The 24,147-nt window shown below is 43.4% G+C and overlaps 1 protein-coding gene across 1 annotated transcript in view; it reads right to left on the bottom strand.

Moving 5' to 3' along the window:
* The window catches only part of CMTR1 (cap methyltransferase 1), a 47,671-nt gene that overhangs the window by 20,093 nt on the left and 3,431 nt on the right, over positions 1-24,147 (bottom strand). The window contains exons 3-10 of the mRNA XM_007972744.3: positions 16,992-17,143; positions 14,713-14,871; positions 10,752-10,844; positions 9,228-9,299; positions 7,945-8,039; positions 7,774-7,846; positions 2,274-2,472; positions 1,403-1,521 (exon numbers count right to left, since the gene is read on the bottom strand). Coding sequence (XP_007970935.1) covers positions 1,403-1,521; positions 2,274-2,472; positions 7,774-7,846; positions 7,945-8,039; positions 9,228-9,299; positions 10,752-10,844; positions 14,713-14,871; positions 16,992-17,143 — 962 coding nt within the window. The remainder of the gene's footprint in view (positions 1-1,402; positions 1,522-2,273; positions 2,473-7,773; positions 7,847-7,944; positions 8,040-9,227; positions 9,300-10,751; positions 10,845-14,712; positions 14,872-16,991; positions 17,144-24,147) is intronic.

Raw genomic sequence — 24,147 nt, 5'->3', positions numbered from 1 at the left:
TAATCTTTCTCTGTTGACTCAGGTTTTACTTACAATACCCCCTTTCCTGTCCTAAGACCACAGTGCCTCTTCTCTCCAGCTGGCAGACTCTCTGGCCAGGATATTTACCGAAAGAATGTGTGATGCTATTTCTAGAGTGGTCTCCCTCCTTGTGAGATCCCAGCAGGAGACAGAGAGTCAGGCTTACATAAAAGTAAAGGAGGCCAGGGGACATCGGGTGGCAGAGTGTTGTTAAATGGGTATAGTTTCTGTTTTGCAAAATGAAAACTTCTGAAAATCTGTTGTACAACAGTGTGAATAGACTTAACACTGCTGTTAACATTTAAAAATGATTAAGATGATCAAATTTGTGTTTTTCACAATAAAATAAAAAAAATAAAAAGGACACTGACCTCTATTACACAGGCCCCAACCAGGCCAGGTCTCTCTGACTCAGTTCTACAAAAGTGATAGCTAAAGGACTCAGGATAAAAAATGTTTAGCAGCGTCTTCCAGACTTAAAGATGCTTCTCAAAATGCATGTCTGATTATGGAGTCAATTAAAAAAAAAAAAAAAAAGCCTGGGTCACCCCTCTACACTGCTGAAGTGCTAAAGCAGAAAGCCCTTGAGTTCGCAACTCTATAGCTGCCGCACTGCAACAGCTGCCTCATAAGCACTATCAGACTCCCACATCTGCTCAGCCAGAGCAGCCCCTCCCTCACAGCCAGCCCCAAGCCTGTCATCTGTTGTTCCCTGCTGTGCACAGTGCTTCAGTGAGCCTGGGCATCTTTGGATATCACGCTGACATCCTGCCCACCTTCCTTCAGTAGCCACACAGCTACTGCTTGAGAGGCCACCCAAAGAGCCCCAGAGGCTTTTCTCAACTCTAGCTATATGACCCTGGAGCAGCTGCCACACTGTCTGTCCTTCCTCTAGAGTAAGTGGTGGCTCACTCCAGAAAGGAATGCCTGCATTGTCAGATTAGTGGGTGAGAGCTTCTGCTGAACAAAGCTGCAATGGGCTTCCCTCTGTGCCTCAAGCAGCTGCCCATAGACAAGGCCTCTTGAACTTTCACTTTAGCCCAGCCCTGATAAGAGCCTCCCATGGATTCCCGTGCTGCCGTCTTTGGTGAGGTGCCCATCTGTCAGCCTATGAGAGGCTTACAGGTGACCATGTATAGACAGCCTCCACCAGGAGCAACACCAAGATCACCCTACTCCAGGCAAAGGTATCCACAACATCAGTCTCTACAAAATTATCATTTAAAAAATGTACAGAAAGAATAAAAATGCATCCCCTACCATCTGAATTGTGAAATATCACCTCTGGGGGCAGCTAAAGAACCAGACAAAACAAACAATTCTCAAACCTCTAAAATAACAAATCCTTAATGCATCAGTCTATGGAAAAAAGGTAACCTACCCCATCAGCCATCAGAAAGTGGACACCCTTGCGATCTGTGTTATCCAGGACAAAATTCCGAAAAGCAGAGATGTTCTCTGGGCGGGTGATATCTCCATCTCCATCAATCCCACCCTCACCTGTCAGAATACAAGAGTCGTAGTGAGTTCATCTGCCCTATACATGTCAGGAGCTGGGACACGAGTGCTCTGGGACAGATAACACAGGCATCAGGTGTCTCCAGAACTAGGGCCCATCCTGCAAGGCTCCCTTACAGTGATGGACCAGGAGGAAGAATAGTACCCTGCTATAATGAAACACAGTCCCAAACGGGTTGACCAGCCAAAAGTCATCAACTCTTGGAACTTTCTCTTCAAGACCCAAATTATGGTTAAGGCACCAACATCTAGGCATCAATTTTTTAATAAGGACTGTTTAGAAAGGACTTAGGATTTGCTGCCAAATTACAATCAACATAGAGCAGAGGGAATGCTGTGGGTTGCCGAGCTGTCTGCAACCCAGTGCATTCCACACCTGGCACAGAGGACTAGGGATGGGCATGGGTTTGTAGTTGTTAATAACCCTGCCAGTTCTCAGCCAGAGATCAGGCAGCTTCATTATCTCCTGCCACCACAAAAGCAGAGCGCTCCTGAAAGGAGGAATTAATAGAGCCTTGATGAGAATCTGCTGAGGGAGTGTTTGACCTGTATTCTACAGGCCCAGGGTAAAAAGGTATAGTCCAGAGGAAACCAAGATTCTGACAAGATCTGTGAAGCCCAGGGTAAGAGACAGGAAAGAAAACATGTTATGTGGATAACAACTGCTTCTGACCTGAAGTCCCCATACAGGGGCTGTCCCTCATATCTCCTAGTACCCTCCTCAGTGTCCCTACCATAGTAGGGTTCGAAGAGTTCACTGGAAGCAGAGTAGAAGTCCTCCAGCTTGAAGTCATTAGGGCCCTTCAAAGTCATTCCAAAGCCCTTTGCATGCCACTTCTTCCTCCACAGCACATACTCTGAGAAGCCACCTGGGCCTGCACAGACGTCGGCAAAGTACAGAAGCTCAGCTTCCCGGTCCTTCACCAGTGGCTTCTGCAAAGGCAAATGGAGGACAGGAGAGGAAGGAAAACAAGACAGCTCAATGGGGAACAGGAAGGAGAATGCAGGGAGAGTAAAATAAGCCTTTCAACAAGTACAATCCAGAGCTCCCACCAGGGTCACAGCATCCAGGAAATGTATCTTCTGGTGATCAACACCCTTTAGTGTTGCCTCACCCACTCTCAAAATACCCACAACACCTATCACATCACCAGGCCTAGCTCAGACTCCGCATAAAAACATCTTCATGAAGCCGGGCATGGTGGCTCACGCCTGTAATCCCAGCACTTTGGGAGGCCAGAGAGACGGATAGTCTGAGGTCAGGGGTTTGAGACCAGCCTGGCCAACATGGTAAAACCCTGTCTCTACTAAAAATACAAAACATTAGCCAGGCGTGGTGGCGCACACCTGTAAACCCAGCTACTCAGGAAGTTGAGGCACGAGAATTGCTTGAACCCGGGAGGCACAGGTTGCAGTGAGCTGAGATCGTGCCACTGCACTTGAGCCTGGGCAACAGAGCGAGACCCTGTCTCAACAACAACAACAAAAAAACATCTTTATGGGTATCTAACTGTACATTTTTTATTTCTCCGAGTGTTTTCCTCACCATAGACTGCCTTTCAAGAGTCCTACTGAACAGAATATGCCCCACATTACAGATAAGGAAAAAGAGGCACCAAGATACAAAGTCACAAAGTAATCTGTTCACAGCCAGTCTGCAACAAAACTAAATTAGGGTCCAGTTGGCCTAACCACTCGACTCACGTCTTCCTGTCCAACCAAAGCCTGTGGGGCTCTAACATCACCCTCTCCCAGCCATAGGAACCTCCCTTTTCCCATCATAGCCTCTGTCTTCCCTTCTCCCCTTCCTCTTTGGCTCTCCCAACCACCTTTTAAAAAATCCCAAATAACTTTTTATTTTGGAATAATTTTAGATTTACAGAAAAGGTGCCAAGATAGTACAGAGTTCCTGTACCCCTTAGCCAGTCTCCAGTTTTGTTAACACCTTACACCATGGTATGTTTGGCAAAACTAAGAACATTGGTACCTTACTATTAACTAAACTCCAGACTTCATTTAGATTTCACTAATGTTCTTTTTCTGTTTGGGATCCAATCCAAGACACCACATTGCATTTGGTCTTTCTCCTTTTTTGCACTCCCTTTCTTCTTCTCCTGCCCAGTGCTGGGTGTAGGGTTGGGGCAGGGCACAGTCAGAAGCTGACAAGACAGAGAGGGAAGGAAATACTGGTGTGCGGCAACAGCAGCTTCCAGGCAACCGTCAGAGCACCCAGCAAACTCAGGACTGACTAACCATCACTTGAATTTTGGCATAATTACATTTGTGGCCCCTTGAGTAGCTTTCGCTCTCTCTCCCTAGCATTTTTTTTTTTTTTTTTTGTGGCAATGTGGTCTCACTCAGCCCATGCTGGAGTGCAGTGGTACAATAATAGCTCACTGAAACCTTGAACTCCTGAACTCAGGCAATCCTCTTTCTTCAGCCTCCTGAGTAGCTGGAACCGCAGGCATACATCACCACATTCAGCACATTTTTTTTTTTTTTTTTTTTTTAAAGAGACAGGATCTTGGTATATTGCCCAGGCTGGCCTCAAACTCCTGGACTCAAGCAATCCTCCCACTTCAGCCTCCCACAGTGTTGGAATTACAAGTGTAAGTCACCATGCCCAGCCTAGCTTTATCTCTTAACCTCACATTTATGCTGAACCCAGTACTGGCCCATATTGTATGTTTATACTTCTCTTTTACGCAAATGCTAGGTATGCTCTTACCCACACCTGAGCCCTAGACAGTGAAATTCTACCCACCCTCCACAGCAGAGAGGATGAACCATTTGCACTGGTGACAACAAAAGGTTGAGTCATACAAGTGGGTAACTGCAAAAGACTAGAGTTGGCCTCAGACCATGATGAACACTCAGCCAGAAGAGGCTCAGGGACCTCAGTCTTCCCTCTCTACAGGTTCGGCATGGCTGAGTACTGGTCTGAAGTTCTGCAGCTGCTAGATAACGATCAGAAAGCTTTAGGGGAAACAGTCCCAAGAAAGAAATAGACATACTAATGTTTACAACCGAATCACTTCTTGGTGAGAGGGGCCTTTCTTCTGATGATAGCTATCTAGCTTTATCAAAATAGTGAAAAAGTCTCTGGAGAAAGTGACTTTAGCTAAAAATAAATGTCATCATCCTGTTATAAGCCCACTCCAGGCATGCTGGGTCTTAATCATTCTTTCCCCACTTCCCTACTAAGCCAACCCAGCATTCTTGGTTCCTGAGCCATCAATTATTCATCTTTTTGGATTATATTCATTTGCACACAAAAAAGACCTAATGGTATTTACCAAGAACATTATGTAGCATCTTCGAGTCAGCCTGGTGGTAATGAGGCAGGGGTCACAAGTTTAAGCCCTACACATACTGCAAAGAGGGAAAACAAGGTTCTTTGCCACCGGCCGTGTCCTCTGAGTGAACCACTGGTCCAAAGGAAGACTGGGAGATGGATGCAGAATGATCGATGTGAGCACCTCACCCCTGAAAAGGGGGCATGAATATGACCTCGTTCTGTGATTTCAAGACGTATGGTCGTTATAGGTCATGGCCAGGAAGTCTTTTCACAGGAAGGACAGCTGGGGTTCTCAGCCCTGCTACTTACTGCCTGTGCAGTCAAGGACAAGCACACAATATAAGTCATTAAGCTTGAGCTTGCTCAGTTGTAAATTGGGACTGATGCAGGTATTTCTCCAGGCTGTCGTAGGACTAAATAAAGTATCCTATATTGAAAAGCTTTACAAACTGTGAAGTATTAAACAAATTAATGCAAGATGATATTGTACCCAATCAGAAAAACTTCCTCAGAGTCAAAACTCTTATCCCTTTCCATGTTTTTCTCTTTCCAGTGGTGAGTACAGCAGCACTCCGAGTACACTCAATGGAAATTAGACAAATTATGTCTACATTCAGTTGTCTTCTGCAGTGCTTCACACATAATGTATTCTTGTCTCAACAACATCCCCAGGCACACGAACCCCTGATATAATGTAACAGTTTATAATATGCTTCCATATACTCCAAGGATCTAAATTTCTCTCCTTCCTTTGTCTCTTCCAGTTCTTGCTTACAGCTTCTTTATTTTCTGCCTCTCACCCCCTTTCTCCTTTGCCATAACCTGCAGCACCACAGACCTACTTAAAAACTTCACAATTGGCTGGGCATGGGAGTTCACGCCTATAATCCCAACACTTTGGGAGGCCAAGGCAGGTGGATCACCTGAGGTCGGGAGTTTAAGGCCAGCCTGACCAACATGGAGAAACCCTGTCTCCACTAAAAATACAAAATTAGCCAGATGTGCTGGCGCATGCCTGTAATCCCAGCTACTTGGGAGGCTGAGGCAGGAGAATCCCTTGAACCCAGGAGGCAGAGGTTGCAGTGAGCCGAGATCGCGCCATTGCACTCCAGCCTGGGTAACAACAGCAAAACTCCATCTCAAAAAAAAAAAAAAAAACAATTTCAGAGTCTGCTCTATCACTTGTTATCACCTCCTAACCTCTCCACATTCCAAGCTTCAAATTCTCCTGCTCTTAGTCTATAATTTGCCTGATCCAAGAGCCACTACAACCCTACCAAATGTGGGTGTGTGCCTGGGCCTTCAGCCACTCCCTCTTCTGCTGGGGACTGTTCTAGTGTCTCTGCTTGCCTGAAAACCACACCAAGCCTGTTGGGCTTGGCTGTATCTCTGGTCTTCAGGGGAAAACGGAAATGAAAAGAGAGAATAAAACACTAGGGGCTCATGAGAAATCACTTTTTTTATAGTGGAACGTAGAGAAACATTTCTGAAAGGGCAATTCTCCATGGCCACTAACAATCAATTCAGGTCAAGAAGCTGCCTGAAGCATTACAAACACGGCTGCCTTTTCCTATGTAACTAACGTCTCTACCCTCGACCTGAATGGTACAATCCTGATGCCTACTTCATTTTCATGACAGCAAAAGGCAATAACCAGATACCAGCTGCTGGAGGCATTTATATTCAAAAGCCAAAAAAGACACTGTGACTTCCCATCAGCTTGACAGAGCTCCTCTGCCAGGCAGGGGTTTAAAGGAAATCATTTGGAGCTCAGAAAATTAAATCAACATTATATCAACCTAATTTTCTCAAGATGCTAATTCCAAGAGCCCTTTTGTGCTGACTGCTGGTACTGGGGAAAGAGGAGGGAGACCTGGGAGTGAAAAATGAGTAATGGCTGGAGGGGCTACATGCCAGTTTTGCCAGCAAGGAGGAAGCAGTTAGGTAGGTGGAGCTGAAATATTAAAGAACTTGGAAAATAAGTTTCTTTAGCCAGTGGATAATCAGGGGGTCTAGTGGAATGAGGGTGAGTGGAGCAGAAACAGGTTTGGGGATAGCTGGCTCCTGGCCCTGTCACGGTCAAAGAAAAGTAACTTTCTAGGACCAGGTAAAAATGCTTTGAAACCCTGAAGGGTATTCTAGAATGAAATTTCCTTTTTTTCTTTCTCTATCACTATGGAGAGTCTATGTTCAGAGAAATGAGATGCAGCAGAGTAGAAAATCATTTTGCTTTACCACTTCTTGAAAAGGGCCAAAGCCTTATAATTACGATCCCACGCAAAGCTTGTTCAGAGAGGCAGAGAAGGAAAGTGGCTCAGTCTAAAATTACAGTCTCAGTGCTGGGACAACTCTTAAGAGCCTTTTGGTTCTACCCCAGCCCTCTGGCAGGTTAGTACAGCTCATTTCAGAATGAGGCAGCTGAGGCCCAAAGAAGGTGTAAACTTAAGTAATCCCTCCTGCTTCATAAATGCTATGTCCCTCCTCACCACATTCCAACAACACAGGCTAGATTTTCAGATACAACACTGATTTTAAATAGATCAGTGAAAAGGCCCACTGAAATGCCCACATTTCATCCAACACTCAAACCATATTTCCCAGTACCCCCCTCTCATACCAGAAACAGCACCCAAATCAGGTGATGTCACCAAGTTTCAATCTGAAAAATAGCTTGCTATATAAAAACGATATTCACCCTTTCACTCTACCTTCTGTAGGGTTAGGGGCTTGGATTCCAGGACTGAAGCCCTGGAGACAACTGCTTCACTCCTGGGACCACAGAAGCACTGTGGGACCCTATCTGAGGAGCTCAAAGCAAAATATCTCCATCACACAGTCAGAATACTCTCCTAGCATTGAACAAATGGCAATGGCTGAGCCACTGAAGCTTAAACCCACTTAGCACCATGAATTCAGAAGCAGAATCTTGTTCTCACCCCATAAGAGTCCCGCGGATTTGTGAACATGCGATCAAACACAAAATCCATGTTAGCCATCTTCATTGCTGCCCTGCAATAAAGCAAGACAGAAAAGTACTAGATGTACTAGGCTCAACTGAAAAGGTAGAGCAGGGAGCATCAAGGGAGGGGAGGGAAATGTCAGCAAACCTGTTTAGAAAGAAGACTCCTCGGATCATCTCGTAGGGATTGGCCCGAGTCCGAGCTCGCCGCATCTCTTCCCCATCCAGGACATCAAACACGCTCTGCCCAGAGAATCAGAACCTCAAGGTGAGCTCCAGGACAGGAAAGGGATCTTAAGAGCCTGCAGTGCCCAACTCACAGCCCTCCAAGGAACAAGGTTCCTGTGGCATCTCAGCTCTGAAATGTCTCACTGTGTGACCCTAGACAGGTTGCTTAATCGCTTGCTCAACTACCTTGCCGGTAAATTGGTAAAAAAAAAACAACAAACAAAAACAAAAACAATGTAAGCAGGTGCCTGGCACATGGCAAATGGTTAAAAAACAGCACCCGCTGCTACACACAGAGCCACCTCTGGGAATTGCTAATCTTCATAGTAAATCTGTTTCCCCATCCCATACCAGCAGCTACTCTCCAAGGGATCAAAGTTCTGGTATAAAGGCTTACCTGACTAGAGCTCACTTAGAGAGAGGAGAAACAAACAAACAAGACCAGCGTTTTCTGATGGCATCTACCACACAGTAGCAATCCCTTCTCTCAAACTCCCCTGACCAATTTCCTCTCTAGATAAAAAAATCCTCACATTACCTGAGTTCCAGTCACCTTATGGATATTCCCAACCCTATGCCTGCCAAAAAGTAAAATCTGTGAGGCTAGTCTGAGGCCTGCCTTCTTCACCAACCCATTTCCTCCTCAGAGTTTCCCTGACTCATTCTGCCCACAGACAATGTGATTCTCAATTAGGCCAAAAAGTATCAAGGGGAGGCTAACATTTACCCAGGTACTTCACACCCACTATTTCATTTAGTTCTCACAACAACCCCAAGAAATGAGTATTTTCTCCTCATTTTATAGATGAGGAAACTCAAACTCAGAGAAGGTAAAGCAACTGGGCCAAGTTCACACAGTAGAAAGTTGCAGATCTTGGATTTGAATCCCGGTCTATCTGATGCTGAAGAATGACTCCAAACCTTTTGCTACACCAGGCCCTCTCAGGATTACAATGAACAGACCCACTGAGGTTAGGCGGATCCATTCTTGTCTGCTGACCACAGGGACAGCACAACACCCACAGGGCAGAACGGTCACCCGAGAAAAGGACAATTTGCAGATATGAACCAAGCTATGCATCTGATCTCCAGTAAAAATCTTAACTTTAGCCTTCCCACAACCAACTCAAAGGATAAATGGAAAAGTCCAGCAAATCACCTCCCACAAGGTTTTCATATCTGGTTCTAGCCACAAGACCTTACCTTACACTGCAACACACTATGAAGCAGCTCTTCCCCACAAAACTCTGTTTCATCTTCAATAATCATCTTTCTCTACAGGGAGAAAAAAGCAGTAAGTAATGACCACATATGACTGCAATTGTCAGGGATGAAGGAAGAAATTAGGGTTCTAAGTAAGTAAAGCAAGAAGGGACTTGGTTCTCTGCCAAGAAACATCAATCCCTGAAGGGTGGGAAAGAGAAAATCCTAAACCCCTCTGGCTATTCTCCAGATGGCTGTGAGATGAAGCACCCCCTCACCCCCACCCCGGGAGCTCTGAGTAGAGCACCATATGGACACAAGACTCATGAATGCTGAGACTGGGAACATCAAACAGGAAGGAGATATTCAAGCTGTCTAACCCAGGAGCACCGAGGCAGAAGGATGGGGAATGCCTCAAATGACAAAAGCTTGCCCTTCCACCAGGAAGCCTCTCACTCTGTGATGAGTACAAATGCATGATACTAGGCACTGACCTGGTAGCATTTCAGAAAACAGGGACGTTAAGGGGTCTCACGGGGATATCAAGTGCAACCCCCACATGAGTGAAGCCACTTCTAAACCAGTGAAACTCAATCTCTTTGGTCTCAGGTTTTACACTCTTAAAAATTATTGAGGATCCTAAAGAATTTTTGTTTATGCGGGATAGATAATAGATAATCTATTATCTAGAATTCAAATAATTATATTTGAAATTAAAACTGAGATTTTAAAAATATTTTTAAATTCAGTTTAAAAGACTAAACATAAATACTTTACAGAAATATATTTTCAGAAAAATAATCATATTTCAAAAAAGAAAAAAATTAGTGAGGACAGTGGTACTGTTTTCCATTTTTGCAAATTTCTTCAGCATCTGGCTTAACAGAAGGACAGAGCTTCCTCTCTGCTTTTTCATTCAATCTGTTATAATATCACATCATAGCCTCTGGAAAATTCCACTGGACACTTGCGAGAGAATGAGGATGAAAAGTGCAAATAACTTTTCAATATCATTATGAAAACAGTTTTGCCCTTGTGAACTCCCTGAAAGGGTCTTAGAGATCCCCGGGAGCACATATACTTTGAGAACTGCCCTCTAGACTTATTGATTTGGTGGCCATCTACTTTATTCTCACAATTTTCCAGAAGAAGATTAAACAAATTCCCTCTGTAACAATTCCCTCCTTACTTTCTGAGGACAATGTCCTTTCATCTAGCAGTGATCAGAATATACACAGATATGTATGATAAGCCACTTCAAAAGGCATCCATGAAGAAGACAGAGGTTATACATTTTGTCTGCCTTATAATTTAAATGACTCAGAGAAAAGAAAAAGCCCTGCCATATCTCCAAGGGGCATACTTGTAAAGCTCATGACACTCCCTCCTGACACAGCTTTATTCCTACCGTGAATGGTCAGATTCACATTTTTCTTAAACTGCAAGTATATGTACATACCAGACTCGAGCAATTGAAGTCAAGAGGGTGCCAAGAAGTCAGGGTACATTTTCCTGAAAGCCTACCTTTCCCACGACCATCCAATCGCTCATTTCCTGAGTGTCAGGAATTTCAGTGGTACATTCTGGAAACCATGACACCTGCTCACAGGCACTGGGCTACAAACAAAAGAGAGGCTAGTAAGACAGGTATGACAGACCCTCAAAGCTAAACCCCAACTCATCAAGACTTACCCAAAACAATCAAAAGGGACTGAGACAGACCGAAAAGGGTGCAGGTTGCTGAAGCCAAATGCAGTGGTCAGACATGAGAAGTGAGAGCCACAATTCTAAAGTTTAATTTCTAAAGGCCAGCTCCAATTCTGCTTAGAATCCTTAGAAACTTCTCAAACCTAAGGTTTCTTTCATTTGTTCCATCATTATTTAATGAATACCTACTATGTGTTAAGCACTCAGAATGCAGAGTTAAATAGGACATGGTACTTGGCAAAAGGGGCTTGCAATCAGAGCAGTGAAGACACAGAGAAGTAAACAGGCAGTTATCACATATGATGTAGGTCTATGACAAGATAAGTATATCAGACTTAATGACAATGAGTCTCATCTCCTGATTCCTTTCAAAGTGTTATTCACAAAACAATCCAGAAACTGGTAAATAGGATTCCTAGCCCATTCATTCTAAGACAGAACAAAAACTGACATCTCTAATGGCTGCTTCCTCTTAATTTTTCAATTACTTTCCTATCAGGCCAAAACTGTGCATTAGGATCATCTGCAGTGCTTCTAAAGAGTGCTGATGCAGCTGGGTGTGGTGGCTCATGCCCGTAATCCCAGCACTTTGGGAGGCTGAGGTGGGCAGATCACTTGAGGTCAGGAGTTCAAGACGAGCCTGGCCAACACAGTGAAACCCCGTCTCTACTAAAAATACAAAAATCAGCCAGGCGTGCTGGTGCACATCTGTAATCCCAGCTACTTGGGAGGCTGAGGTGGGAGAATCCCTTGAATCCGGAAGGTGGAGGTTGCAGTGAGCCGAGATCGCACCACCGCACTCCAGCCTGGATGACAGAACGAGACTCCATCTTGAAAATAACATAACATAACATAATATAACATAACATAACATAACATAACATAACATAATAAAACAAAATAAAATAATAAAATAAATTAAATTAAATTAAATTAATAGTACTGATGACTGGGGCTGGGCACAGTAGCTCATGCCTGTAATTCCAATGCTTTGGGAGGCCAAGGCAGAAGGACTGCTTGAGGCCAGGAGTTTAAGACCAGTCTGGGCAACACAGCAAGACCCTGTCTCTACCAAAAAAAGTCCAAAACATTAGCCAGGCATGGTGGCACAGGCCTGTAGTTGCAGATACTCAGAAGGCTGAGGTGGGAAGATATCCTGGGCCCAGGATTTCGAAGTTGCAGTTAACTGTGTTTATGCCACTGCATTCCAGCCTGGGCAACAGTCCAAGACCTTGTCTCAAATAAAATAAAAACTAAAAAAAAGTACTGATGCCTGAGACCCACCTCCAGAGTATAAGATTCTGCTGGTCTGAGGTGAGGCCTGGGGATAAGTTTTCAGAAGTCCCCAGATGATTCTACTGCGCAGGCAGCGCTAAGTGCCACCAGGATAGAGAAACATGAAATATAAAACCTAAACAGATGGCTAACCTGCATGGCAGCTTCATATATTGCCTCCCAAGCAAGTGTGGAGAAGAGATTCACCATTGCAAATTGAAGCAACGTGATTAAAAGTAATATTACATGCTCTGAAAGGCATAAAATGGTATCACAAAGCAAGGTCTTGAGGGCAAGCCAACCAGCATCAACAGAGAAAAAGTTGAAAAGAAAAATTACTGAAGCCTTTTGTCCATGAATCTGGCAGTGAATCATGGCTTCTTCTCCTGGTCAAATCTATCACATTTAAGCATAAAGGTGACAGAGTTGGTTATAAATTATAAACTCTAGAGAACAAGCAGCTCATATAAACTTGGAAAGAAAAAGCAGACTCAATCAATGTCCCAATGGAAGTCTGACTATTATAACTACCTACAGAGTGGACTTTGTCCAGAGGGTCATACCCTGTCCTCTACATTCCTAGGCTGCAGTAGCCACTAAGCACGTATCCTGTGGTAACTCCAGGATTGGATATCCACCCCTGGACACCCAGACTCACCTGCTGTAAAGAAGTGGCTGCCAACTGACACTTATCTCTCTTTTTTTTTTTTTTTTCAGACGGAGTCTCGCTCTGTCGCCCAGGCTGGAGTGCAGTGGCGCAAGCTTGGCTCACTGCAAGCTCCGCCTCCTGGGTTCACGCCATTCTCTTGTCTCAGCCTCCGGAGTAGCTGGAACTACAGGTGCCCGCCACCACACCCAGCTAATTTTTTGTATTTTTAGTAGAGACGGGGTTTCCCCATGTTACCCAGGATGGTCTCGATCTCCTGACCTTGAGATCCGCCCGCCTCGGCCTCCCAAAGTGCTGGGATTACAGGCGTGAGCCACCATACTCAGCCCCACTTGACCTAACTTTTACTTTTACTTACAAACTTTTACTTACTTTGGGGCTCTTTTTTTTTTTTTTTTTTTTTTTTTTTTTTTGAGACAAAGTCTCGCTCTGTCGCCCAGGCTGGAAGGCTAGAGTGCAGTGGCGTAATCTCTGCTCACTGCAACCTCTGCTTCCCAGGTTCAAATGATTCTCCTGCTTTAGCCTCCCGAGTAGGTGGGATTACAGGTGTGAGTCACCACACCCAGCTAGTTTTTGTATTTTTAGCAGAGACAGGGTTTCGTCATGTTGGTCAGGCTGGTCTTGAACTCCTGACCTCAGGTGATCCACCCGCCTCGGCCTCCCAAAGTGCTGGGATTACAGGCGTAAGCCACCATGCCCAGCCTATAAGGTGATTTCAGATTTTGAGTTTAGCAATGTTAGTTCAACATCTGCCCCACTGAAAGGATGTGGATTCTGGTTTTAACATGAATGAAGACATAGAAACCACCAGGTACTTCTGAGATGAAAGCCCACAATCAGCAACCAGCAGCAGGTATCTACCCTATTCCGCACTGCCAGTCTCCTGGTCTCAATGCCCACAACTACAAGGCAACAGCGAGACTGGCCCCAGAACCCAAGAGCTCCTCACTCATCAGAATCTTACTCAGAAGACTTATTAGGCTTTTATCACGTGCAGATTCACGTGACTTCTTTCCTGAACTGGAACATTAGGGAGACAAATAAAATATCAATTTTTAAGAGTTCAGAGCCACATTTGAAGCTGAACTACAGCAACTATGCAGAAAGCTAGATGTTTGAGTTCCATTTTCTCTAGTTTCAACCCTGTAATGGTAGTATCTCAATGTTATTTTTAGGTGTTTTTACTGTACCCACTACAGATCCTTCGTGGAGTAAGACAGGACATAAATAAATGGATAAAATAAAATCTCACATTATCTGTGCCATGAAAAGGGATAATGAGAGTTTCTTTGGATCTTCAGGGTGAAAACAAACTGGTACCCAAGTAAGCAGACTACACCCACAGTAGAAAAGCAATGTGGCACAAAAAAAAGCACCCATTTGGAACCTGGATGGCATAAACCTGTGGAGGTACAAGGATCTTCTTAGAAGGCACCTACTCCAGTCACTCACACAGTGAGAGAGTGGGTGCTGCCTCGGCCTGCTTGAACACTTTCAGCAGAGAGAACACACTGCCTCACAAGGTATCCTAGTCCACTAGTGGAGAGGTGTAACTATTTATTAAAGTTTTTATGGAGCCAAACTCTGCTTTTCAAGCATCTTCTACCAATTGGTCTTAGACAGTCCTATAATGCAACAGGAAATCCACATCCCACTATATCTCCCCCAGCCTTCTGTTTTCCATTCTGGATATCCCCAGTACTTTTCATGTAAAAAACTAATTCCACTTTGCTCGTACTGCCTCTGGAGATTTCTAGTTTGTTTATATGGCTTCTTAAAGTCATGCATCCAAAAACACAAGTGGCTTTTCCATCTCCTCCTCCCTTTAACACTTACCTCTGGCTCATCTCGCCAGTCCACGTTCAGCTCCTGGTCAAAGCCCCGGAGTGTCAGACCCAAGCCTCTTCGACCTTTCTGACTGGAAGCCTCAACGATGTCCTTCCGACCCTGGCTGTATTTACCCAATCCTTCACCTTCCCTGAAGCCCATCTTGGCCTGAAAAAGTAATGGAGCACAATTAATTAAGTCCAATAGACTTTTTTTTTTTTTTTTTTTTTTTTGAGACGGAGTCTCACTCTGTCCCCCAGGCTAGAATGCAGTGGCGCGATCTTGGCTCACTGCAAGCTCCACCTCCTGGGTTCATGCCATCCTCCTGCCTCAACCTCCTGAGTAGTTGGGACTACAGGCGCCCACAACCACGCCCGACTAGTTTTTTTGTATTTTCAGTAGAGACGGGGTTTCACTGTGTTAGCCAGGATGGTCTCGATCTCCTGACCTCGTGAACTGCCCGCCTCGGCCTCCCACAATGCTGGGATTACCGGAGTGAGCCACCGTGCCCAGCCCCAACAGACATTTATTTAACCCCATCACATGCCAGACAGTGTGCTAAATCCTAAGAAATAAAGACGAGTAAGGTCTAAAGTTTGTCTTAGCCTAATGAAGAAAAGAAGCATAAATAAATAACTACAGTATAACTGTGGGCCCAGTGGCTGGCTGTTCTGGAGGTTAAAGTCTATGGCAACCAGAAACTGGATAAATGAGATGGGACCTCATAGCTGTAATTAAACACACCCAGAGTAGTTAATGAATCCTATTGGACATCTGTTAATTTGTCTGATTAAGTGAGAAACAGATCTAGAGTAGAGGTGATAAAGAGAACATAATTTAAAACGGAACCACTTCAAGTAACTTGTACCTTACCCTTATCCAGTCAAACCGCCTTACTAGGCAAGGATAACTGGCTTTGCAAGAGACCACTTAAGAGATTAAAAACTTGCCTCATATAAAAGTGAGGTATGGGAAGTGCTATAATACCCTGGGACAGAAACAGTTTTTTAAATGCCACAACTATCTATAAGTTCTTACTAAACTTTAGAGTTACTGGGCCCAGGTATATACCCAAAGATTAGAGACTTGAATCCCAAACCCCAGAGACTCCTGCCTAATAAAAAAAACTCCAGTCCTAAGAAGATCTAAATTTCCCTGGAGGGTCTGTATTCCCTCTGAAAGCGGCATTACCAGCTAAAGAGCTGAATGGAATTCCTAAGGTAGCCACAAATATTTCTCTCAGGTCAAACAAGCTAACTGAGTCACAAGCCTTTCCATCTTTCACTTCCCCAAATCTTGTGCCCTGCAAACTAGAATCCTGACCTATGGCTTTAGCAGTGACAATTCTCATTCTTAAATGAATTCAAGAGAAAATGGAGGGGTCAACTATAATATTTCTTTTTTTTTTTTTTTTTGAGACAGAGTCTCACTTTGTTAATCAGTTTGGACTGCAGTGGCGCGATCTCAGCTCACTGCAACCTCCACCTCTCGGGTTCAAGCGATTCTCCTGACTCAGCCTCCTGAGGAGCTGGGATTACAGGCACCTGCCACCATGCCTGGCTAATTTTTCTGTATTTTTAGTAGAGATGGGGTTTCACCTGTTGGCCAGGCTGGTCTCGAACTCCTGACCTCAAGTTGATCCGTCTGCCTCAGCCTCCCAAAGTGCTGGGATTATAGATGTGAGCCACTGCGCCTGGCCCAATTATAATATTTCTAAAGCTAGACAGAAGGTAAACTTGGATTTCTCTAACATTTGCACATACACTAAGGAATATGAGCAGGTCTTCCTAGTCACATTCTCCTTGTGATATATCAATTAGGTATGAAAGCTGGGAAAAATAATTGGGCCTTCTTTCAGAAAAAGAATAAATGGAATACTCCCATTTATTTTAGGCATCTGGGAGTGAACAGGATTTTAGTCATTTCTTTTGACACCACTCACTAGAGCAAAAATTCACAGCATGAAACTTCTTTACCCACTGACAAATATCCATGTTTAGGGAAGTATATTCACATGCTAATAATAAGAATTCATTACTATGGATATGAAAAGGTGATCCAGTCCAGACAGGACAGCAGAAACAGGCCTAAGCAGTCGCTGCCCATAGATGATACAAACATGATAGATACTTCTATCAAGAAGTGGGTCACATTCTGCTAAATTTCAGTAGCTGATAAGCAAAGGAAAAACCTATGGCCAAATTTTTCTTCTTTTCATACCAACACAAACTGCCCTTCTTTCACTCTGCTGGTGGGGCTTGAGAAACCCAACCCAAGTGCTGACATACCATAAGCTTCTGGGAGACGCTATTATACATGGAATAGCGAGAAGAAGTTCCCTCCACAAGGGAGTCTGCTTTGAATGCATCGTCGAAAGAGTCAGAGCTGTGTTGTTTCCCCTCAGTCTCACTATCAGACCCACTAAGGCTTGTAGTAGATGCTGAAAAAGAAAAAGGAAAATGTTTAGGTAGGTTTATGGCACAAAATAGCCTCCAGAAGTCCAAGTTTCATTTATTCAACTACTGTTCAGTATACACAACGCACATATAAAGTTCATTAAATGACCTAAGGTCAAATCTATTCTCTACCTCTTACTAGCCAGGTAATCTTGGGCAAGTCACTACTGAAAGTTCCTAATGGACTTGACAAAATGGGGGCTCAAAAATAACAGTTTTCCTTCCCCACCCTTTCAATTTCCTCCACTACAAAACTGGGATGGTAATACCTGCTTCACAGGATTGTTTAAAGATTAAATGAAATAATGTATTTGAAAATACGTTGTTGGCTAGGCATGGTGGCTCACGCATAATCCCAGCACTCCAGGAGGCTGAGGTGGGTGGATCACATGAGGTCAAGAGTTCAAGATCAGCCTGGTCAACATGGTGAAACCCTATCTCTACTGAAAATACAAAAATTAGCCGGGTGTGGTAGTGCGGGCCTATAATCCAAGCTACTTGGGAGGCTGAGGCAGGAGAATTGCTTGAACCCAAGAGGCAGAGGTTGCAGTGAGCCGAAATTGTGCCACTGTACTCCAGTCTGGGCAAAAACAGTGAGACTCCATCTCAAAAAAAAAAAAAAAAAAAAAAAAAAAAAAAGAAGTACATTGTCAAATATAAAGTGTATTTACTGAAGATATGATTGTTATTTCTGCTGCTGGTGGTTATTATTTGAACATCAGTATCCAAACATTGATGCCTGATTCCATTTTCAACAATTCCATTATAAGGCTAACATTTTTATTTCTTATAATTGCAAAAAGAACTTTTTTTTTTTGAAGGAACGATATACAAGAAGACCAATAAAAGTGATTATTCACACATTCAGGGTTTAGTACTTGGAGACAGAATACCAAAACAATTACTTGGAACTAGTGAAAGCGAAAGTGAAACTTGACTTACATTTTTATACCACGAAAGTTTACACTGGCTGTCTTTTTATATTTTTTGACTTACGAACCATGTGAACATATTATCTATTAAAATTTAAAATAAACATGAAAATACCAACTTAGCAATGTGGCATAATTCCTTTGAAGAAGGGACACCACTCAGGGTGTTGATTCAAAACTTGGCTACTTGTGAGAAGTAGTGAGGGAAAGTCACAGAAGGCAGTGTGTAAAACATTTTTTAATGGACCCAAGGTGGTCACTATTCAGGTATTTCTAACTTGAAGAATACATTATAATTCTGAAGCCAATCTTCATTGATCCATCCATTTCCCTACCAGAACCAAAACCTGTTAAGGGTTGACATTCAAGAAGAACAAAGCTTTCCCCAGCACTCTAGGCCTAATGATTATCCCCTCCACTGTGCTCCATCCAGTAGTACCAGTGCCATTGGCACAGCACTCATCACATTGCGTTAGAGCCAGTTATTGTTTGCCACCTGCTGTCCCCACTGGACAGGGTCACTCCTGGAGGGCAGGAACTGTGTCACAGTCTGTACCCAACACCTGGACAGAGGTTTTCCATTTAATAGAAATTAATTAAATTATTACCATAGTAAATGTAAAGATGTGTCAGCCAAGTGTCACTTTCCTAAGGACCTACAGAGTATATGACTCCTTAAGACATTTTCTCTTACAAACAGTGCAAGCTGTTCAGGTCTCAAAAGTTTAAGGATGAGAATGGGATCTCCATATCGTAACAGAGAATGGAGCCCTCCTGGGGTTATGATTTAGCTTCTCCACCAGTAGGGAATTAGGACATCTGTCATAGTTCAGAACACTGATACTGTTTAAAAGATCAGACTACTATACTGGTTCAGCACCTATTCTATAAAAGATCGTGCTACATATAATGAGGTACTGTGCAAAAGTAACAATCCTCAGAGAGCTTAAAAATCTAATAGGTAAGATAAACATGCATTTTCAAGGATATAACATTTTACAAAAGAAAGAAAAGATAGGTGAACATGTGTGAAATAATAAACTTAAAACCAAAATTCTGGCTCCTAATAAGTTAGCAAGGAAAAATTTTGGTTGAGAATGTCCCTGTATGAGAGGCACAAAATTCTGCCCTTCCCTTTAAGGTGGCTGTCTAATTCTCTTAATCGAGTTGACTTGCTTACATGAACCAATCTGGCAAACGCCACAGAGTGCCAGAGTGTGCCACTCAGAAAACCCAGACCATTAAGAATGAGTAACCATGGAAACCGAGAGGTGAACTCATATTTCTTTTGTTTTGCATTTTCCTGCATTTGCTGCATTTGTGAGACACAAGAACGTATTAGTTTGAAAATTAGGGGCCAGGCATGGTGGCTCACGCCTGTAATCCCAACACTCTGGGAGGCCAAGGAGGGCGGGTAACCTGAGGTCAGGAGTTCAAGACCAGCCTGACCAAAACGGAGAAACCCCATCTCTACTTAAAATATAAAATTAGCCAGGCGTGGTGGCACATGCCTGTAATCCCAGCTACTCGGGAGGCTGAGGTAGGAGATTCACTTGAACACAGGAGGTGGAGATTGTGGTAAGCAGAGACCGAGCCATTGCACTCCAGTCTGACCAACAAGAGCTAAACTCTGTCTCAAAAAAAAAAAAGAAAAAAATTTAGGGTAAAAGAAAGCTATAAATAAATACATTACCATTCCAAGCCTTGGGAAGAGGTTGGTTCCTTTCCAGAGAAATCTTCCAAGAGCAGCAAATCTGAGGGGAAAGGCCCTCTAAATGGCTCAAGACTGTTCTAGGGCCTCTCGTCTATTCTCCCACGCAGAGGAGAGAGACGCACACTCTGCAACAGAGTGCCCACATGCTAAAGAACTGCACTTCCAAAGGTGTAGATTCTCTTCACCAATTGCATTCATGCCTTCAACCTGTACTGCTTAATACAGAAACAGGTGGTACCAGGAATGTGGGCAGCTCCCTAAGCACAGCCCTAAAGTTCCTCTTGGGCAACCCAGGGATCCAGGGCCCTTACTAATCACAAGCTACAATGCTAAATCAGTTACTATTCCTTTTACCAGCAATCTGGACATTCATAGGTCTACCTATGAAAAAGTCTGAAAACCTGGATCCTCCTCAAAGGAGAGTGTGGCCTTGCTCCAGCTCTAGGGAGTTGCCAGGCTGTTAGACTTGCCTGAGGCCCCAACTATGAGCACGGAAATAGTGCAAATAACATTCCTGGGCACGCAGGGTTCCTGCCACCCTAAGATCTCAAAAGGGAGATCTTTTGCTTCCTTCTGTCTTCAGCATATCTCTGGGCAAAAATGACAGCGAGAACCAAATTTGAGTGGAAGGCTCATGAAGCAAATCAGTGGTGACTCTGGTGTAAAATTCCAGTACCAGACTTTGGCACAAAGATTTTTCCCTCCTACTCTTCCTCCCAAGGTGTTACCTAATGTACACTGTCCTTTCCAGGTTCTAAGAGTGAGGTTAATGTGAGTAAAATATCACCCTACTAGGCAATTCCTTGTAAGATCAAGAAGTGTGCTAGATAAGCAAATAAGTCTTATTTTTTTATTTTATTCACGAGGTATAGGAGGCCACTTCTTATCTTGACACGTTTTAGGCCAAAGATCCCTAGATTATTCCTGATGTCTACAGACTGCCACAGCCACTACTCATTCTTACTCAGGGGCCTTTGAGGCTACTCTTTTCACATGAAAGGGAGACAACTGTCACGGCTGCAGCAGGAACTAAAGAGGAGACTTAGCTTCTCAAGACTGATAAAGAATTTAGCAAACAACGAGCAGATAATTTTGCAATGAGGTCATAAATTAATAGGAGTAACAAGGTCAGTCTATTAAACTCATTAGTTTCATTAAGAATTTGCCAAAGCTGGACGGCATTCCCATTTACCTCCCGGGGAACTCCCCTCCTAAAACCTACCAGAGAGCCCAAAACAGTATTTAGGGTTTTAAGATTTCTTCTCCACCTGATAGAAATCACTATTAAGTCATTACAAGGAAGAAAGATTCAACTTTACAGAGGGAACAGAGGTCTCCTGGCTGTTGGCAAAATTTTTCACATGGCAATACAGCAATGGGACAAACATGGCAAAATTTAAATGGCAGTGACAAGCTGGGCACAGTGGTGTGTGCCTGTAGTCCCAGCTACTTGGGAGGCTGAGGTAGGAAGACCACCTGAGCTCAAGAGTTCATGGCCAGTGTGGGCAACATAGTGAAACCCTGTCTCTAAAAACAGAAAAAGAATACATATACTATGTTTAAAAAATGACAGTGACAACAAAGAGGGGCAGCTCCAACCACTAACGGCCAAGGTGAGCAGCACACAGATACAGAAAAATAAATTACGAATTTTAATAAACATCACATGCTGCTTAACAACTGTTGTGAAATAAACTCATTCCTGCTTAAAGACTCAATTTCTCCGTCGTGCCAGACAAATGGTAACTTGTTAAAGCAATTTAAACAGATACCGATAAAGGAAGCTTTTGATTAAGGTCATGAATCTGGGCTGACAGGAAAGCGATGGTGTTTCAGGGCAAACAGCCTATTTAGGAAAGAATTAAACCTCGTAGAGAGGAAAGCGTCTTTAATGTGATACTGGTGAAGGAGCCCGGCAACTTCCAAAGCAACTCACTGCAGCAGGGCCAGGAGCCCACACCAGATGCACAGCTAAGGAGAGAAGGAATTTTCTTAGGGTCTAGACCATAGTTTCCCTGTGAAAAACCACCAAAAAGAACAAAATGACCTCAACTGCCTCTCCTTACTTCAAAAAGTTATTTGACAGCAAATTTGCAAGAATGTATTTACACTTGAAAATGCCTTCAAACTCCTTTGAAAATACTCAAAAGATCACATGACGCAACAGTGGCCCTGACAACAACATCCCTTTTCCTCTTTACTCTGGCCAAATGTCAGTCTTTGACATGGCAATGTAGCTGCCATGTGAATAATGTAAAATAAACACACTGATTAAACTAAATAGATCTAATAATGAGTCATCACATTGATTTGGCAGACATAGACAGAAATAGTAACTACTATTTTGTTTTTCTAATTGTCCTCCCTAAAGAGCATTTTTCAATCATCTACTTGAACATTATGTTCAGGTAGAAGTGGCTGCAGTAAATGGAAACACCCCTGCTTTAATAGAATGATTTGAATATGAAAGCTGCATATACATTTCAGGGGATATGTAGACAGCAAATCACCAGGGTATACTGTCCAGGGGACACCTAAGAGAATTTGATACATAATATAGATGATATAAATGCTAAGTACTTAATGAAATGATCTTCTGCAGACTGGAGGAGACTGGCAAAATGAAAACTGTGATGCAAGTTAAGCTTCTTGGAAAAGATACTATTGTTGCCTTTTATCAGTTCTATTCAGTAACTATTTACTGAGCTTTTGCTCCAGGCTAGGCATGGTGGGAAAAAAGGCACAGGGAGCAGTCCTGCTGATAAAGATACTGCCCTCAGTTTCTGTGTCAATGCAGAGCTGCCCCTTCCTAAAATAAATTAACCTAGGGAAATCTATAAATGTTGGTTTGCCTCTGCCTCCCATCTTATTTTCTGCAAATGAAAGGACCAAGTGGCACATACAAGGAACTGGACACCCCTGGATTTCCATTTTTTTTTCCTTTTTGAAACAGGATCTTGCTCTGATGCCCAGGCTGGAGTGTAGTGGTACAATCTTGGCTCAGTGCAACCTCTACCTCTTGGGTTCAAGTGATCCCTTCCACCTCAGCCTCCCGAGTAGCTGGCTCTACAGGCACATGCCACCATGCCCAGCTAATATCTGCATTTTTTGTAGAGATGGGTTTTCACCATGTTCCCCAGGCTGGTCTCCAACTCCTGGGCTCAAGCAATCCACCCACCTCAATCCCTGAAAGTATCAGAATTACAGGCATGAGCCATCATGCCCAGCCTGGATTTCCATTCTACACACACGTGTAACAGCAATAGTCAATCCTGACTGAGTCATATAGTACCACTTCCAGAGAAGGAGGAAGAGTAATCTCAATTCAGTCACAAAAGTTTGAAATTTAAATCAGAATGGTTTCCTTGAAGGATCCTTACCCTTATACACTTACCTTCTTTTACCTGGGAATTGTCCTTTCCTTACTTCAAAGAGATGTTATTTGAGAGCAAACGTCTCCCAAGATCCACTTAGAACCAGATATCATTTGTTCCCCAGACATGCTCTCTCTTTTTCCCTTACAGGCCATTTCTCCCAATACCCCTATCCAAGGAGATTCTATCTTCACCAAGTTGCTCAAATTCCAGGTGAGAGGTAAAATTCCCTTTCCTCAAGAATCTCCAGAACCATCGCATCCAGTAAGTTCTTGCCTTCCTACTCAGGAACTTCAATTCCTACCTACCCTGGAATCTACTGTGACTTTAAAGCAGAGGTGTCCAATCTTTTGGCTTCCCTGGGCCACACTGGAAGAAGAATTGTCTTGGGCCACACATAAAACACACTAACAGCAGCTGATGAGCTTAAAAATAAATAAATAAATAAATAAATAAATAAATAAATAAATAAAATCCCCCAAAAATATCATAATGTTTTAAGAAAGTTTACAAATTTGTGTTGGGTCCCATTCAAAGCCATCTGGGGCCACATCAGCCCACGGGCCGCAGGTTGGACAAGCTTGCTTTAAAGGTGTGAATACCTCCATACACAAAGTTGTAAGTAAGTCTCTTATCCAGCCTGGACTACAGTCACACCAATGCTCCATTTACCGTACCACCTGTCAAGCTGCTTCTCTCTGGACCAGCTTCTCAGTAGCAGCTGATGAGTAACTGCCCTTCAATAAGCTTATCACTTGTGAATAAACTGTATTTCCTACTACCTTCGAAGGGTGCTTCACACCCTTTCAGTCACCAATCTGTTATGGAATTTCATTCCAGTTTCCCAGTGATCCAACAGAGGATCCAATATGCAAGCCTGCTGGTGTGCTGGGTTGAATATGGTATCCTCCCCAAAGCCTGTAAATGTGACCTAATTTGGAAATAGGATCTTTCCAGATTACATCAAA

This window comes from Chlorocebus sabaeus, chromosome 17 (genome assembly GCF_047675955.1).
Source record: "Chlorocebus sabaeus isolate Y175 chromosome 17, mChlSab1.0.hap1, whole genome shotgun sequence".
Classification (NCBI taxonomy): domain Eukaryota; kingdom Metazoa; phylum Chordata; class Mammalia; order Primates; family Cercopithecidae; genus Chlorocebus; species Chlorocebus sabaeus.
This window is presented reverse-complemented; position numbering and strand designations above follow the sequence as displayed.